This window comes from Betta splendens, chromosome 11 (assembly GCF_900634795.4).
Source record: "Betta splendens chromosome 11, fBetSpl5.4, whole genome shotgun sequence".
NCBI classification, from domain to species: domain Eukaryota; kingdom Metazoa; phylum Chordata; class Actinopteri; order Anabantiformes; family Osphronemidae; genus Betta; species Betta splendens.
In genome coordinates, this window is record NC_040891.2 from 12344910 (window position 1) to 12362961 (window position 18052).

Consider the following 18052-nt stretch of genomic DNA (forward strand, 5'->3'; position numbering starts at 1 on the left):
GTTTCCCTGTGGGTTTCGCCAGCGGTGCTGCGTTAAACCGGACTACGCACGCTGACCTCTGATCGGCGATTCGCAAATCAATGGACACGTCGGGGGCGGGGCTTATGCCCGTGACGTCACGACGCTCACAAACGTTTACGCTCATTTGGAAACATGTCGGCATCTGAGGCTACGACAAAGGTAGCACACCATCTACAACACAGCAACACAAGCTAACGTTAATCTTTATTTTTTTATTTATAAGCGCGTCAGTCTACGCAACAATTCTAATCTAATAACGCGGCAGAATGACGCTTTACAAAATGTCTGTCAGTCTTATGAGGAGCTCTTTGTTGGAGGCTGTGCAGCACTGCTAGCAGCATTAGCTCATAACAGTTTTGTCTTTTTAAAGTGAAGGGTTGCTCAGTTGTTGTTTTTAAAGGTTCCTATGATTCTTAGATCACTTACATCGGTTGTGTGTACATCATGCTTCACTGTTATTATATTGTATTATAGCATTTGGTCGTCTTCTGTCATCGTAGAAGGATTTTTTGGGTAAATCTTAAATTAAATGTCTTTTCTAACTCACTCACTGTGATACTAATAAGTAAAAGCATGCGCTTTGTATGGTTTTGACTTTTATTTCATTACCCATTGCTGCTTTTCAGGTCTTGTTTTGATTTGTGTGGACATGAATGAGATTATTGGCTGATGCCAGAATTGACCGAACGAGAGAGAAGGTCCGCTAATAATTGAGGCTTATTCATGAAAAGATGGTGAAAACTGGTTAAAATAGAGACAACAAATATCTAAACTTGTAAGCTTGACATAGCGGATATTTGTAAATTAACTAAGCGTTTTTATATCAACGCAGAATCCAGCACATTGAATGAATGTTTCATGCAGATTGGACAAATAATGGCCTCAAGTTCTACAGGAAATTATGAATTGTTAGACAAAGAGTCTCAGATTCTAATATAGTATGTTTTACAGTAATAAAAATGCTCTGTTATTCTTTTGCCAATCTATATGTATGTGTGTAAACATTGTCTGTAGCAAAGCTTCTCATACATTTTCTGCTGTTTATGTTTCTCTGTCAGGACACTTCTCCAAAAAATGACTCGAAAGCCCAAGCAGATTTGTTAGATGGATCAAGCCAAGTAAAAGGTAAGTCCACTATGTTAGATGATTGAACAAGATGTTTGAAAACTAACCATTTTGAATATGTGTTAACATCTTAAAAACCTGTTTGTCCTGTTTGTAAATGTACAGATGATGTAGCTTCTATCACAGCTGCTGCCAAGAAGTCAGAGCCTATGGGTGGAATGTCATCAATGATGTCAAATCTGCAGCCTGGGAAAGAGTCTATCAGAGCTGGAGAAGAAGGAGAGAAATCTTCTCCAGCAACATCACCAAATAAACCTGCTCCGGGTGAGGCTTGGATTCTGTTAACTAGGACATTCCTCTGAGTTAGACTATTAGCGTTACTAACTTCACTAAGAAAAAATTGTAAATGCACGAATAAAATAAGTTTTTACATAGTCCTTAGACATAGACACATATATGGACATGCACAAAGGTGAATCAGTTTACTGTAATTATGTTTGCCTTTGTCTTGCAGGTCATGCAGCCAAGTCCATCCCATCAATGTCCTCCTCTGTGTTGGCCTCCTCTCCATCAACATCTTCCACACTGTCCCCTGGTCGAGCGAAAATGAGCGTTTCTGGACCCGGCAGCAGTAAATCTGTCCTGCAACCTGCTCCTTCTTCATGTTCCTCATCTCCTTCTGTTTCTCCTGCCCCACCCAAGATCCACCGAGCCCGCAAGACCATGAACAGGCCTCCACTGGGGCAGGTGAGTGTGTATTATCTGCAGGATGCATGAACAGTAACAGAATTTCATACGTGTATCATCTGTGATTGTGTTGATGTAGCATTTGTTTTCTGAGCTTAGTGATATCTCAAAGCCACTGAAAATTCAAAACGTGCATCATTGCAGCGCTTCCTGCTGGGTCATTACTTTTTCTTTTTCTTTAGATTAGTCATGTTGACGCACCCGGTACTTCTTCAGGACCCTGTACCTCCTTTTCATCAGACTCTGAAACTGGTCAGTGGGTGTGGAATAGTCGTACCAAATTATTTCATCATGTGTTCAATAATTATATTGATGTTAATCAGTGTTAAAATGCTATGCTTGTTTTTTCTTGCATTGTCATTATTCCAGTTGTTGCCAAAAGAAGAAAATTGAGTCACCTATCAGACAACACAACGGAGAAGTCTGAAAACATTCCTGACAATGCTCAAACCATGGTAAGATAATATTTTGTTTATGCTTATACATTTTATATTCATACTACCTCATTGCTAAAGTGCTTAAATAATTTTGTTGCTTGAGAATCACCCTTTTCTATTTCCCCCCTCTACAACCCAGGAAAAAACACTACACCATAAAAATGTGGAGCATGATGCTAAGACCTCACCAGTGAAGAACAGCAGCAGCTTAGGGAGGTCATATGAGCAAGTGGCTGAGAAAAAAAACAATTCAGAAAAGGTTTGAGACTCAGATCCATTTGCTGTCCCCTAAAATGAATAACCTATAGTTAGACAAAGCCCATTAATTATGTTGCAAGATTGTTATAAACAGAAGGATGATAATTATTCCTCCTTTTTTTTTAATGGCTTGTGTAGATTGAAAATATCCGGGGAGAAGCACGTGATAACACTACAGATACAGAGGGGTCAGTGAACATGTGGGATCATGTGAGTGAGTCTGTCCTAGTGTGATAACGATTTCATATCTTCATTAAAATTTGAGTGGTATCCCAATTACGTAAAACACTGAAGTAAATGTTTTGTTTTTTTCTTTCTTGCAGAGTTCTGCTGATTCTGAAAAACAGAAAGCTGTCCAGAGTAGAAATGAAGGCGAGGCGTCTTTGTGGCCACAGTCGGATCCGGACAAAGAAAGTAACAATGAGGATGGGGCGGAGACAGCGAGAGGTGAGTTACATTACCTTCATCATCATGTATTTGTCCCACAAAATTAAACCCATTTAAACATTTGTAATACATCTTTATTGTTTATATTCAATATGATTTTTTCTTGAAGATGATGTTTAGAGTTTTTTTATTGGGTTTGTTCACAGGAAGGTCAGCAGAGTACACAGAGGTTCCCTTGGGTGCACTGGACATCGCTGCTGCAGATAGTCTGACACTGTCTCCAAACCATGGTTGGTTTTTTCAATCTGTGTATAATTTTTTACTTCAGATTCTCTACACTGCCACATTGTATTTGAAGGTGTGAAGGATGTTAAGAGTTTCATTTGTATTACTTTATTACGACCAACATGCTAATCAAAAACTAATTTCCCCTCTCTTCTGCAGAGGGCAGTGATGCAGGAGACATGGAGCGGCTGGAGGAGCTTCCTCTGTGCAGCTGCAGGATGGAGGCTCCTCGTGTCGACAACACCAGCCACCGCATCAGCAGACAGTGTATGGCCACCGAAAGCGTCAACGGAGAGGTTTGTCTCACTCTTAGACTTGGACTGTTCCATATTGTCTCCTTGAGCCAGCTGGACAAAGCTGCTCCCACAGATGCCTTTTATTTTGGATCCCTGATTGTATAATCCTGTCTGTGTTTCAGCTGAGAGCTTGTACCAATCAGACTATTAAAGGGGAAACAATGCGGCCATCGAGTCGCGTGCCTCTGATGGTGCTTTGTGACGTTCATCGCTCACACATGGTCAAACACCACTGCTGTCCTGGGTGTGGCTACTTCTGCATCGCGGTAATGGATTTAAACCAATGTTATTAAAGGCACTCTGTAAATCAGCTGAATTCTTTTGCATCTCCATGAAATCCTACTTTCCCCTCTTATCGTATGTTCTTCATAAGTCTGTCCTTCTTTTCTCCACCTGATGCTGAATTTCATCCTCTTTCAGGGTACATTTCTCGAGTGCTGTCCAGATCAGCGCATTGCTCACCGTTTCCACCGCGGCTGCGTGACGGTGCTGGGCGGTGGGCGCAGCAGAGCAAATGGCGGCGGAATGCTGTTTTGTCCCCACTGCGGAGAAGATGCTTCTGAGGCCCAGGAGGTCACTATCTCCTCCTTCAACTCAGCCACTGCCTCCGCGACCACTGTTGTCACCATGTCAGCGTCCTCTACCACCACCCCGTCTCTGCCGCCATTTGTCCCCTCCGCACCCTCTCTAACCGCCTCCACGGGGGCAATGAAGGACGGGAGGATGCCTGAAAGGCCTGTCAGGTAAGAGTATTCCTTATACTTCTAAAAATGTAAAATACATGAATTGGGAGTTTTTTTATTTAAATTATCCTCATTGCTGCACCTTCAGCGCGCGTATGCGCAGCCATGGTTTAGTAACACTGGCAGTGGAGCAGCAGCAGCAGCAGCCTCCTCAGCCTGTTGCTTCAGTAGCCACTGTGGCCACCGTCCTGCCAGCAGAGGAGGGAGTTGACAGCGTAGGGCCCTCTCTCTGCATGCCCAATGGGAAACCCATCAGTCCCAGTGCCCTTCCACCTGGACCCAGCAGGGCAGCACTGCAGAAGGCCATCCTCACACAGGACACTGAAAGGTATGAGTCTGGATTCAGTTACTTCACTTTGACAAAGATAAACACAAACAAACACAGTTTATCTGCAGCCATAGCTGAATTGCATTTTGCCATAAGAAACGTGAAGTCCGTTTATTCCAGTCCACTTAATCCACTAACATCTTGATTTGGCAGGAGGAAAAAGCTGCGGTTCCACCCTCGCCAGCTTTACCCAGCTGCCAAGCAAGGAGAGGTGCAGCGAGTCCTGCTCATGCTGAGTGAGTGTCATCATTTCTATGAATGTCTATTTTTGCCAAAAATGTGGTCTTTCTGTATTAAAATAAAAAAAGCTAATCGATGATTGATTTGTGTGTCTTTATATCCCAGTGGAGGGCATCGATCCAACCTACCAGCCGGACTCCCAGAACAGGCGCTCTGCCCTACATGCTGCAGCTCAGAGAGGTCTGCTGGAAATTTGTTACATACTGATACAGGTGAGAAGTTAGGCAGGTAAAGATTGTATTTGTTGTTTTTCCTTATAAATAATGAGTGGTCATTGTTTTTGGACTGTGTGTTGACAGGCGGGCGCTCAGGTGGATGCCCAGGACAAAGACTTGAGGACTCCCCTGTTGGAAGCGATCATCAATAATCACATTGAGGTGGCTCGCTACCTCATCCAAAATAGTGCCTGTGTCTATCATGTTGTAAGTTTCTGTTACAAGAAAAAAAATCCATAACTTTAAAACATTTTGTATCGATTTGGTCCATATGGAATTACGTTTTTTTTCTCTCGTTTATCAGGAGGAGGACGGATACACTGGCCTCCACCACGCAGCCAAGCTGGGCAACCTAGAAATCGTCAGAATGCTCCTGGAGACGGGGCAGGTTGACGTGAATGCACAGGTGATCAGATTTCCACTATAGACCTCCATTGTATCATCCTATTCATGCAGTAGGTCATTTACTGTGAGCTATTAACCCAACTCTCTTTCTCTGTTGGTTTCAGGATAATGGTGGCTGGACACCAATCATTTGGGCTGCAGAGCACAAACACGTGGAGGTGATAAAAGCTTTACTGAACCGAGGCGCTGACGTCACAGTCAAAGATAAGGTAATGTTCCTTTAGTCAGGAGAAAGTAACTAAATAAAATCAACTCTCACCAGTTACTTCTTTCCTTCTAGGAGCTGAATGTTTGTCTCCACTGGGCGGCATATGCCGGGAATGTGGATATAGCAGAGCTGGTGCTGAACGCTGGCTGCTCCCTCGCCTCAGTTAACATGCACGGAGACACGCCACTCCACATCGCCGCGAGGGAGGGATACTTGGAATGCGTTACGTGAGTCAATATCAGGCACAAATGTTAGCCTCCGATTATGTCACTAGTTATTGCACTGGACCAGTTGTGAACCACTAAAAGGTGAATAAGAAGTATTTGTGTTGCAGGTTGTTCCTGTCCAGAGGTGCAGACATCGACATCATGAACAGGGAAGGAGACACGCCCCTCAGCCTCGCTCGGTCTGACACTCCAGTGTGGGTTGCGCTGCAGATCAACAGGAAGTTGCGGCGGGGAATCACCAATCGCATGCTTCGAACAGAAAAGATCATTTGCAGGTATGTGCTATAGATTTAATGGGGCCTCATCTGACTCTGTATTGTTTTTAGCTGCGTTGAAAAGGTTTCACTTCCCAATTTGACCTCTCTGCTTCCCGTTCCAGTGATGTCGCACAAGGCTACGAGAATGTACCGATTCCCTGTGTAAATGCGGTGGACGATGAGGGTTGTCCTTCGGACTACAAATATGTTTCAGAAAACTGCGAAACGTCGGCCATGAACATAGACCGCAACATTACACACTTACAGGTACAAATGGAAAACAAGCCCTGAGTTTGGATTCAATTTCTCCACTTAGACACAGAGCAACATTATCTGCAGTGAAGACACGATTTTGCATCTCTAATTTTCTACTTGTTTCTGTAGCATTGTAGCTGCATTGATGACTGCTCATCTAGTAACTGTCTTTGTGGACAGCTCAGCATCCGCTGCTGGTATGACAAGGTAAATATATGAAAGTCCCTCCAAGTTGACCCACAGTTCCCTTTTCAGACCTGACTGGATGAATTTAAATACATATTGACATATTAAAGGTTTACTTTCTGTCATCAGGACCAGAGGCTGCTCCAGGAGTTCAACAAAATTGAACCTCCACTTATTTTTGAGTGCAACATGGCCTGTTCCTGTCACCGAACGTGCAAGAACAGGGTGGTGCAGGCAGGCATCAAGTAAGTAAAACCAATCTGCTTGCTATTTATTTATTTTAACCTGCACAAGACTACCTGCACTGCTGTTCAGTCTTTGTAGCTCGTACCAACATTCCTCATCTTCCTTTAGAGTTCGTCTTCAGCTCTACAGGACAGAGAAGATGGGCTGGGGTGTCCGGGCAATGCAGGACATTCCCCAGGGAAGCTTTATCTGCGAGTAAGAAGAAGCCCTTTGCACCGCTACATGTTATAGTTATATGAAAAACTGTGTGTGTGGGAAAAAGCAGCGGTCTAACACTCACTGACTTCACTCCTCGTCCCACACAGATATGTAGGAGAGCTGATCTCTGATGCAGAGGCCGATGTTCGAGAAGACGACTCCTACCTCTTTGACCTGGATAACAAGGTGGGCCTTTATTAAAACATGACTCTGTCTTAATACATATTACCAATAATGAATAACTTTTGCAGTTAATGGGACAAGCTTGATGCATCCTTTTTCTGAGCATGACATGGTTTGTGTGCAGGATGGGGAGGTGTACTGCATCGATGCCAGGTACTACGGAAACATCAGCCGCTTCATCAACCACCTGTGCGACCCCAACCTCATCCCAGTGCGCGTGTTCATGCTGCACCAGGACCTGAGGTTTCCCCGCATCGCCTTTTTCAGCTCCAGAGACATTCTCAGCGGTCAAGAGCTAGGGTGAGAAGACCGTTTGTGATCACGTTTGGTTTCATCATCCACTAACACAGATCTACATCCACAAATAATTTGAAATCCTCTGTTTGTGCCTGTAGGTTTGACTATGGCGACCGGTTTTGGGACATTAAAAGCAAGTATTTCACCTGCCAGTGTGGGTCAGAGAAATGCAAGCACTCGGCCGAGGCCATCGCGCTGGAGCAGAGCAGGCTGGCTCGGCTGGAGGCTTGTCCAGAGTCTGGGACCGACTGTGGGATGACCATGCTTGGAAGCTCCTAACACTTTCTGTGGGGCCTTAGGGTTAAGCTCCTCAGTTTTACATGACCACGTCACCTTGAGGACTTTGTCACCTTTAAATGTCTCTGTTTCATGCATGGTGCTGTTTTTATTTCTTTCTGAAGTTTTCCCGATTCTAAGATGAATCGTTTCTATGTAACTGAGAACCTGCTCCTAAAAGACTTTTTGGTTTTATTCTGACAGTGCAGATGTTTTGTTGTATTTAACTGTGTTTGCCTTTACACACAACAACGTGCATTTAGCAGTCACACATAATAGTATCTATACATTTGTTTTCTGTTGTGCCAATGAACAGTGAAGCACACCTCAACAATAGGCCCCTACTGTACTCCATAATGTCTGAGGTTTAGTTTTGATCATGTTCTTTATTTTTATACTTGTCGTTTTCTTTGTCATATTTAGTTTAATAAATTAGCTCATGAGTGGCTCTTTGGGCTTTTGTATGAAGTCTGGTATTTATCTCCTTTTGCATTTATTCTTTGACTTACTAACACGTGATTTTTTTTCCTTAACTGTGTGTTTGCGGTATTTAGAAGATCAACTTAGATGTTACTAAGGTAACCTGCTGGTATCCTTGATATTCAGGGGCGTTGATATGCCACGCTGCAAAGACGGAGCAGAGGGGGATGCAAGGAGGAGGTCTCGCTCTGCTGCTGATACCATGAAACTAGCATTCTGAAAACAAGGCTTCGTACCTAATAGACATAAAATGTTATACTGATTAGCATCAAGGTTTACATATGACCGCTTCAAATGATATAAAAATGTAAATAGTGACACAGTTCTAGCAACAGAGCAATAATGAAAACGACTTATCTTATATATTACTACACAAAAGAAGTCATGAAAGTGTGACATGCTTTATTATCTATTTACTTTGCTTATCGTGAGATAAGTAAAATAATATTCATTTTTGTTTTAAAGTAAATCAAAAGGTTAAAAAAGAGGAAAAGATACGGAAAGTAATATTCCGCAATCCATGGAGCCATGTTTAGAACAATTTAAATACCCAACTATTGTGTCATTTTCTGCCACAGAAAAAAACCTCACGGTTTAAAAGGGAGTGATTCCTCCTCGCGCTGCAGGATCTTTGTCACGCAGGGCAGGTGCGCATCCCGTCGCAGGTGCGCTCGTGCCGTCACTACCTAGTTACACCTGCGAAGGAGACAAAGATTTCCTAACTTGGTGCCGCGTCGCTCGGCAGAGCTCGGTTCACGCGCGGCTTCGGGTTGTTTTGACAAGTTACAGGCTCGTTTGAGGCGCAGGAAGTCGAGTTTTAGGGGAAACGGGGAAGAAACGGTGGAGGTGAAGGCGGGAAATGGGTAAAAAACAAGAGCCGAGTCCGGAAAACTCCGAGTACGGTGAGTTGATGTGAGGCCGTGGAGCCTTTTTAAACCGCCTCTGCTTCACGCTCACTTCCCGAACTGTCCTAAAATCTGGGTTGCCAGGTCATTTAACGCTTCTGTGTGCGTTTCTTTTGAATATCAGTAATGTTTGCTGCAGATTTATGAGGTTGTGGGTTTGTGTTTAATTGTCTCCTGCCGCATTGTCGGCAATAAACGGAGATGATTGATGGTTCAATAACTTCATAATAACTTTGCTTTATAAATATAGTTCATTAAAATGAGCCGAAGCAGACTGGCCCCAAAGACGAAATCAGTGCTTAAAATAAACTGGCACCTTCTTTATCAAAAAGTAGAAAATAAAAAAAAAGCCGATTATAAGGTTATACATTTTAAATTTTTTAAATTTAATTTGACCGGGTGCATTAATATAAATTCCCAAATATGCTGTAGTCGTCTGTTGAACCTATGTTTGCAGTTTGTACGAGGGAGCTGCGTTCATCAGGATTTCATTTGAAGTATCATCGTAGTACTTTCACCATAGTACTTTCATTGTAGTCTTCATTGTTTCAAGTACACTACTTGGCGTTCATGGTGTTGGAATGCGATGTTGTGTAAAGTAATCTTCCATTACGTTGCAGTAAAGCTGCCGCAGGTCCAACCTGTTCAGGATGCAGCGGTCGGATTCTGTCCCAGCTGATGAGTTCCCTGCATCCTTGTTGGGTCCGCGTGTCGTTTCTGGCGTGGTGATGGAGTCACGGGTCTGTTGACAGTCTGGGAGGAACCGTCCGTCTTGGATGTGACAATCCAGCCGGCTTCAGTTTCATCTCCTCCTCTATGTTAACACCTAGTCACGACAACAACGCGCCACAGTGGGTGTAGGTTTTGTGGTACTAGACGGAACCTGTGTTCTCAAAGGGGTGGTTTGTAGAACTTAAATTTCTCCAGTAGATAATTTTTTGTCATTTTTGATGACAGTGACAGCGTCTTCCTGCTCGGCTTGTTTTATCAGCCTTTAAGAGGAAGTAAAAACCCTCCTGAGCATCAAGACCCATCTCTAACTATGTCCTGTTGCCTCAGTGATGTTGAGTAAATATGTTGTACAAAATATCCTGTTGAAACAGCTTTGGTTACTATTTAGACACCGTGTGCAGATGTGCGTGAAGCTGTTGCTGGAAAAGCGAAAACTTGTTTCCTGCCGCTCGAGGCAACAGAGGGAAACAAACGCTGGTATAGAGGTTTACGTGTGAAGCTGGAGAGATGATCAACGCACAAAAGACACAGTGTTTGATGTTTTTATGCATTTTCATGACATTTTAATACTCGTTGTCTGCGGTAGTTTTGCTTCTAATGAGTCATGTGGCGTCGGTGGACGTCAGATGAGTTTCCTGATGGTGCTGTTCCTTCTGGGAACCTCCACCACTGTGTAATTGCCCAGTTACCAATTAACCGTCTTAGTCACTTGGGTGAGGTCTGGACTGTGAAGCGCACGCTCTGGCCAGTGTTTATTGAGACGACTTGTCTTGTGATTTGTTGTTTTTTTTTTTTGTGTGTGTGACTGAAACGAAGCAGAGGAATCACAAACCAGCTCTTTGTTTGACAGTTTCCGTGAAGGTGACCCGGTCCCACTGATTTTGGGTTTCGGTTCGTGTTCGGCCCGCCCTTGTTATAAAACCATCCTCGACTTCGCCCGTCTGATTTTCACGAGGACATAAAATGGGACAGAGTCACAAAGGGTCACTTCACGGTTTACTATAAACACACAGCAATAACCGAGCGGGGCTGAAATCTGACACTGGAGCAGAAACAGGTTCGTTCTTTAAGAACTGTCGGGCTCATTCTCTTCAGTGCGTTTACCAACGAGCGCTGACGTCTGCATCAGATCCTGTGACACAGTGAAACCTGTATTTATGTTTTCTTTCCCCTATTTTTTTTTTAATTCTCCCTTCAGGCTCTTACAGACACAGGTCTCCGCGCTTTGAGAACAGAGCTTTACTTCTACCCGTCCGTGTGTGTTGGCTCTGGCTTCCTGCATCCTGGTTGAACATTTGCATCCTCCCGAGCGCTCCCAGCGCCTCGCCTGCCCACAGCGCTGACAGCCAGCCTCTGACAATCTATTCAAATTACGGTGGAGAATATTTAGCTCCAGCTGCTGTGACAGATTTCACCGCAGAGTCGTCCTGGTGAAACACTACAAATAAGCAAAGCAGCACCTGCACATGCTTCATGGTGTGGTGTTTCATCGTGTAGAGACAGATATTAAAAGCGTTGGATGCAGGAAGTTCTTTTATTGCTGCTGCGTCTTCACTGGAAGCAGTTTATGGGCCTGAATGTGTTTATGGCACTAATGCAAATCATTAAGGAGCAGCTTTTGTTATCTAATGTCCAACCATTCTGCCAGACGCGTGGCACACGCTGCCAGTGGTTAGCCTCCAGCTAGTTTGTTTAGCTAATCAGGAAATGATAGATTGGTTATATGGCACTGCAGCGGTTGTCTTTGATTTGAAGGAGCAAGCTGCAGCCTGTCGGTGGAGTTTTTCCTGCCTGACAGGACAAGATCGACTCATTATGAGTGCTGTCTGCTGGGATCGTCTCAACTCATAACTTCATAATTGCAGTGATTTCATGTTTGTGGCTCTTTGTTAATGTCGAATTCAAATGCCATTCAAATACCGCTGAGCTGCCGGAGAGGACGGTGCAGTATTTATCTTCTGAGACTGTGAAGTGACTAAATGCTCTCTGGTTGTTTGAAAAGGCAGCGTCTTATGTCAGATGAATGTCTTTGTTCGTCCGTTCTCTCTGTTCCAGGAAACCATAAACGGACGTTTTGTTCCTGTAACATAATCACCTTCGACTGATTGTTGTTTGCCATGAAGCACCTGCAAACGAGTGACAAAGACCCACAGAAATACAAGATGTAATTGATCAAGCACAAATGTTTTAATTAAAAACCTGGTAGGAACCCGTTCTCTAAAAGGTCGAATCACTTCCACCTGCGTCCGCGTGAACAGAAGTTGGTTTAATCCACAGGATGTCGCAGGTTCGGTGCCTTCAACATTTCACCACAAAAAACCACGAACGAGGAAGCTGCTGCTGCTGCTGCTGCTTCAGTGGAACTCGCTGAGTGCTGTGCTCTGCACCAGAGGCCTTGTGTGAAAGCTGACTCGCTGCGTTTTCTGTTCCCAGGAGAACCCGCTCAGTTTGACCCCACCTTCAACGGGCCCATAAGGAAAAGGTGAGCGTGTTTCCTGGTGCGGAGCCGGCGGTACTTTCCCCGTTGACCCGCTCGTCTTACACCCGCGTCTCTTTCTCTCCTCCAGAGGATGCACGGACATAATCTGCTGTATCCTGTTCATGGTCTTCATCCTCGGCTACGTCATAGTCGGGATTTTAGGTGAGAGAAACTAAATACGCAGTGTGTGGGTTTTAAAAGTTGCATCATTCAAACTTCCATCACTGTTTCCGCGGCTTCGTTCCTTTGCTGAATCCCACAAACCAACACAGGCCACAAACACAATCTAAATATTTCACCTGACCTTTTCGTGTCTTTTTTTTAGCAGAGCTGTTGTTGATTTTTATTCTTGCATTCCATCAGCTTTTTTTTCCTTTAATTGCCCCGCTATCAAGCTCATTCCCGCACTCAGCAGACGAGAACAGGGGCTCTTATCTAGAGTCAACAGAGATAAGGACCTCCTGGGTCACCAATGAGCTGCTATTGTCGTCATAGCTTCGTTGTTTCAGTGATGCAGGTTGAGGTAATGGTCATAATGTACCTGCAGCTCCAGTTGCTAAGATCACAAAACAAGCTTTAGTGCTACAGCGCGACATTAGCCCTCTCGTGTTCTTATTCGGCTCCGCATCATGTTGTTCCTCATCCCTGTTGGTGTCTGTCCTGTCAGCATGGGTCTACGGTGACCCGAGGCACGTTCTGTACCCGAGGAACTCCACCGGCTGGTTCTGTGGCATCGGGCCAAACAAGTGAGTGCATGATCATCTGTAAGTTAATTTACATGCTCGCGCTAACGCGTCGCACAGACTCTCACTCTTCCTGCTTTGTGCCCGTCAGAAACCAACCCAACCTGCTCTACATGAACATCCTCAAATGCGCCACGTCCGTCAATATAATGGCGTCGTCGCTGAACGGTCTCCAGTGTCCGACCACGCAGGTCGGTCAAGGGTTGGTTCATTTGAGTCACTGTCATTGCTCCAGCTGAACAACACGCCCACGGCCTTTTCACTGCCTGTTCACAGGTGTGCGTGAACGCGTGTCCCTCCACCTTCTGGGTTGTTGGGGTGGGATCGTATCTGCCCGGCGTCAAGCCAGCGACCGTTTTCAATCAGAGCCTGTGCGTCCCGTCTATAACGCTGTCTAATACCACGCTGGTGAGTAAGCTACGCTTCACATTGGTCCCCAGCCATAAGGAAGGTTCTATTCTCATTTACATGTCAATTTGTTTTTAACCTTTTTTAGACTGTTCAACAAATTATAGACCAGGAGCTGTGTCCTTACTTCACCATTCCTACGATTCCTGGTAAGTGGAACTGTTCATAGATCGTAAACTGTATGTGAGCTCTATTATTCTCAGCGTTTTTTGGGGTTTTTTTTTGTGTGTTGTCATTGTCTTCTGCGTCGTCAGCGCTGGGGCGATGCCTGCCTGACGTCTCGTCCCTGACCAACATCCCTTCCAGCTTCTCCAACGCTCAGGGTTTACCATCCTCGGCCAACACCACGGCCAGCCTCATTCAGAACGGCACCAGGTGAGAGCCCGCTTCCCCACCGGCACGTGAACGACAGAACTCTCGCTCTCTTACTAACCCTGTTTGTTTCTTCTTCTCACCAGCTCAAGGTTGGTGGCTATGAGATTTATATCTGGGTGTAACTTACTGTAAAAAACCCTTTGTTCTGTGAAAGTTGTCTTCTTTTTTTTTTAGGCATGTGGTGATTTTTTTTTTTTTTTTACATTTTTTTAAAATTATTATTTATTTTTTTGTTTTTGGTGTGTAGAGATGCATAGTTCATGTTCATAGAATAGAATAGCATTGCAGTTGCTTTTAGTTATTTGATGGCTCGTTGAGAAGTTTGAAGATGTTTTATAAATGTTGGTTATTTCTCATTTTGTTTTATTCTTGCATTCATCTCCCTCTTTACAGTGACCTTGTGACTGGCTTTAATGCCCAAGAGATCAGCGTTCGGATCTTTTCGGATTTTGCGTCGTCGTGGCCGTGGATCCTTCTGTGAGTTTCCCCAACAAAATCTTAGAGGTTTTAGTTGAAGTTTAATTATCTGGTTCTGTGTAAAGTTGAGCTATTGCTCTTGAGCAGCCTGTTGGTGGTTTGACACATGAACCCTGTCCTCCTATTGTCTCAGTGGTCTGCTAGTAGCCATGCTGGTCAGTCTGTTGTTCCTGTTGCTGCTGAGATTCACGGCTCCGGTCATGGTGTGGGTGCTCATCATAGGAGTCCTTGCTGCTGGGGCATATGGTAAACTCTGTGAGAACTCATCATGTGCTCGTTGAAGACTCTGACGAATTCTGACGATGATGCCTTCCTTCTCCGTAACAGGGATCTGGCACTGCTACTGGGAGTATGCAAACTACAAGAGCGCTAATGCTACCATCAGTAATGTCGGCCTCACCACCAACCTCCAGGTTTATCTGCAAGTCCAAGAAACCTGGCTGGCCTTCTGTGAGTCAAACTATGAAACAAATCAATCAAATATGCATGTGTATATGTAATAAATCTACGTAGTGAAGCATCTTAATACTGTATTAGAGCCTTGTTACCTTTTAACCTCCTCAGTGATAATCATCTCTGTGGTGGAGGGCATCCTCCTCCTCACCCTCCTCTTCCTGCGGACCAGGATCCTCATCGCTATCGCCCTCATCCAGGAGTCCAGCAAGTAAGCAGTGCTTCAACACAACATTAACATCATTACATATTTCAGCTTGTGATGCTGCGACTGAGCGCGTTTGTTCCTCAGGGCCATCGGCAACATGATGTCCACTCTGGTCTACCCTCTGGTCACCTTCATCCTCGTGCTGGTGTGCGTGGCTTACTGGGGCGCCACCGCCTTGTATCCTTCATTTTTAGGAGCGCTGCGTATGAGTTTTACCCGTCCATGTATCCCAGAGTGTCAGTTCTGCTCTTAAGCTCATGTTTCCAGATACTTGGCCACTTCAGGCAGCCCCATCTACAGAGTGGTGGCCCTCAACTCCAGCCAGGGTACCTGTAGTAGTATCAATGGCACTGTAAACTGTGACCCTCAGGTGAGCAGACAGAATGTAAGCTAATATAAATCTAAAGATTCAAACGTTACAAATTAAATCACTTTGTGCTTTCGTCCACGTAGAACTTCACCTCGGCCAATTACCCAGGCTGCCCCTCGGCCAGCTGCATCTTCATCAGATACAACAACGAGGGTCTCTTCCAGAGGAACCTCTTCAACCTGCAGATCTACAACGTGGTGGGTTTCCTCTGGTGCGTCAACTTCGTCATCGCCCTGGGCCACTGCACGCTCGCCGGGGCCTTTGCCTCCTACTACTGGGCCTTCAGCAAGCCAGGTGATATCCCCATGTTCCCTGTGTTTGGGGGCTTCATGCGTGCACTCAGGTATGTTACATTTGCATGACGAGTTCAATACATGTTTACCTTAATGGCAAATTAAACTGCTCTGAATAATTTACCTGTTAGTGAGATTGTACAGTCCAGCCACTAGAGGGCCCCCTACACCAACACCACACCTCAGCAGCTGAATTTAAGTGAAGAAACAGTAGTCAATGTATATGAAGCTTGAGCTGTTGCTGTAAAATAAGTCTGATTCTCCCTTATCTGTGTTAGGTTATTTAGTCTTTTTACGTAATCAAGCAGTGATGGACTGCTTTTATGTCTCAGATACCACGTTGGCTCTTTGGCGTTTGGCGCTTTGATCCTGACCCTAGTGCAGATAGCGAGGATCATCCTTGAATACATTGACCGTAAAACACGAGGTGAGGCTGATGTGTGGTGCTGTACTCTCTTCCCAATGGTCACTGAATGCATCATAATAATTACTGTGTGTTGTTCCACAGCGGCTCAGAATCCCGTGGCACGTTTCATTTTCTGCTGCTTGAAGTGCTGCCTGTGGTGCCTGGAGAAGTTCATCAAGTTCCTCAACAGGAACGCGTACATCATGGTCAGCACAGATCTACAGTATTAAATATATAACCCAATAATGAGCTAATACTGTAAAAGCTCAGTATTAGATCAGAGTAATAATCGTTTATATCAGGTGATCTTTTATTCTTTTTTTTTTTTTTTTTTTTTTGACAGATTGCCATTTATGGGAAAAACTTCTGCGTCTCAGCCAAAAATGCTTTTATGCTGCTCATGAGGAACATCATAAGGTTTGTGCTGGTTTGGTCAGTGGCGGTATGTAGATTTTTCATGCTCTTGACTTGATTACGTTCCCGTGTTTCAGAGTGGTGGTGCTTGATAAAGTGACCGACGTGCTGCTGTTCTTTGGGAAGCTCCTGGTGGTGGGAGGAGTGGGTAAGAGTGTCCAACTACATAGTGTTGTGTACAGATGTATGTCTCTCCCCATCAAGCACAGAGTCTTGTGGGTTTATTACCAGATCAGTCATAAGTTTAAACGTATAATCGGCATGAGACACCAACACGTCCATGTGTCCTCTAGGAGTATTGGCCTTCTTTTTCTTCTCTGGACGAATCCAGCTGCCAGGCAACGTCTTCCGCTCCGAAACCCTCAACTATTACTGGATGCCGATCATTGTAAGTGGCCGGTAACACGCTCCGTCATGATCCACGGGACTGATTCTGTTTGGCTGTAAACTGCATGTGGTTGTGTTTCCTGTCAGACGGTGGTGTTCGGGAGCTACCTCATCGCTCATGGCTTCTTCAGCGTCTACAACATGTGTGTGGACACGCTCTTCCTCTGCTTCTGTGAGTACCTGCAGATTATTCAGCGGTTAAAACGGGGAGCTTTCACATTGTAACATGCAGATAAATTTAGCATCAGGTACATTTAGAGGTCAATCTAAACTCCACTTGGATTATTTTCATGCTCCACAGTGGAGGACTTGGAGCGTAATGATGGCTCGCTAGAGAAACCGTACTTCATGTCTAAAAACCTCATGAAGATCCTCAACAAATCCAACAAAGGACCAAAAAAAGGGAAAGGGAAGGACTGAAGGTCTCCTCTCGACCTCCAGAGCAACAGGACATCCTCATTTTAACACACTCCATCCGTTTCCTTCATGTTTACCAAAAATGATCTGCTGATGTTGCACATTTTTAAATTATTTTTTTACTGTGCGTGTGCAGCATTAATAGGTGCACATGAGGAAGGACTGTAGTAATAATGTTACTTTACACATTTTTTCGAAAATCTCTCTATTGGATTTGCTGACACTCATTTAGACGTAAATGATTTCTTCAAATGGAACAAAATCCTGTGCAACGAAATGTTTTTAAATATTTATATGAAAGTTGTTTTATAGATATACATATGTTCAGTGTAATAAATTATATTCATAAACATGTAATAAAGCTGTAAATATTTGACCCAAGTCTTCGTGAGTATGTAGAACTGATCATTTCCTTCCTAGTAATTTATTTAAACTGAGCTCAGCATAAAATTTCACATTTCGCAGATGTATGATTTTAACTAATTTGTTTCTCACCTTCAGAGGATCGACTATTGTATAATTGCCCAATTTACTTTTTAAGAAATGTGTGTGAAGAGCTTCTTACAAAGTGAAGCTTCTGACAATCAGTCTCATGACACAGAAGTCAGATGGTGTTTTATGATCGGAGCACATGTTCAAGCTTTCGGCTCAGTTAATGTGAAACTTACGGAGCAACATGTGAGTTAATCATTACTGGGACTGTAGTAACTGACTGGTCTGGTTTGTGGTTATGCAGCTTAATTTG

At 44.2% G+C, this 18052-nt stretch overlaps 2 protein-coding genes across 3 annotated transcripts; both read left to right on the forward strand.

Moving 5' to 3' along the window:
- Positions 1-63: 63 nt before the first annotated feature.
- Positions 64-8215, forward strand: ehmt2 (euchromatic histone-lysine N-methyltransferase 2). 2 transcript variants are annotated; one of them, XM_029167518.3, is made up of 28 exons: positions 64-180; positions 1080-1146; positions 1252-1410; positions 1601-1833; positions 2016-2085; positions 2203-2288; positions 2410-2529; positions 2667-2738; positions 2852-2975; positions 3122-3205; positions 3360-3496; positions 3619-3762; positions 3917-4239; positions 4328-4567; positions 4721-4803; positions 4913-5019; positions 5107-5229; positions 5327-5428; positions 5532-5636; positions 5708-5862; positions 5970-6137; positions 6242-6386; positions 6504-6581; positions 6690-6805; positions 6915-7001; positions 7112-7190; positions 7312-7487; positions 7583-8215. In XM_029167518.3, exons 1-28 carry the CDS (start codon positions 154-156, stop codon positions 7761-7763), a joined length of 3591 nt encoding a protein of 1196 aa, XP_029023351.1. In that variant the 5' UTR covers positions 64-153; the 3' UTR covers positions 7764-8215. The 2 variants fall into 2 exon arrangements, with proteins under 2 accessions (XP_029023351.1, XP_029023352.1); XM_029167519.3 differs by lacking the exon at positions 64-180 and adding an exon at positions 207-534.
- Positions 8216-8871: 656 nt separating this feature from the next.
- slc44a4 (solute carrier family 44 member 4) lies at positions 8872-17688 on the forward strand. Its single transcript, XM_029167520.3, has 22 exons — positions 8872-9142; positions 12311-12359; positions 12445-12518; positions 13024-13102; positions 13191-13290; positions 13376-13507; positions 13596-13656; positions 13762-13882; positions 14276-14359; positions 14493-14605; positions 14687-14809; positions 14924-15023; positions 15105-15197; positions 15288-15390; positions 15474-15733; positions 16016-16110; positions 16192-16295; positions 16433-16506; positions 16581-16651; positions 16797-16891; positions 16978-17062; positions 17192-17688. The coding sequence occupies exons 1-22, from the start codon at positions 9100-9102 to the stop codon at positions 17308-17310; spliced, it is 2178 nt and encodes a 725-aa protein (XP_029023353.1). The 5' UTR covers positions 8872-9099; the 3' UTR covers positions 17311-17688.
- Positions 17689-18052: the final 364 nt, after the last annotated feature.

Excerpts from the sequence above, each read along its gene's own strand:
- slc44a4 (XM_029167520.3), top strand. The coding sequence starts at position 9,100 with ATGGGTAAAAAACAAGAGCCGAGTCCGGAAAACTCCGAGTACG. Across the intron at positions 13,657-13,761 it reads CACCATTCCTACGATTCCTG|CGCTGGGGCGATGCCTGCCT; the intron begins GTAAGTGGAACT and ends CTGCGTCGTCAG. Across the intron at positions 13,883-14,275 it reads CTCATTCAGAACGGCACCAG|TGACCTTGTGACTGGCTTTA; the intron begins GTGAGAGCCCGC and ends CCCTCTTTACAG.
- ehmt2 (XM_029167518.3), top strand. The coding sequence starts at position 154 with ATGTCGGCATCTGAGGCTACGACAAAG. Across the intron at positions 1,411-1,600 it reads ACCAAATAAACCTGCTCCGG|GTCATGCAGCCAAGTCCATC; the intron begins GTGAGGCTTGGA and ends TTTGTCTTGCAG. Across the intron at positions 2,976-3,121 it reads TGGGGCGGAGACAGCGAGAG|GAAGGTCAGCAGAGTACACA; the intron begins GTGAGTTACATT and ends GTTTGTTCACAG.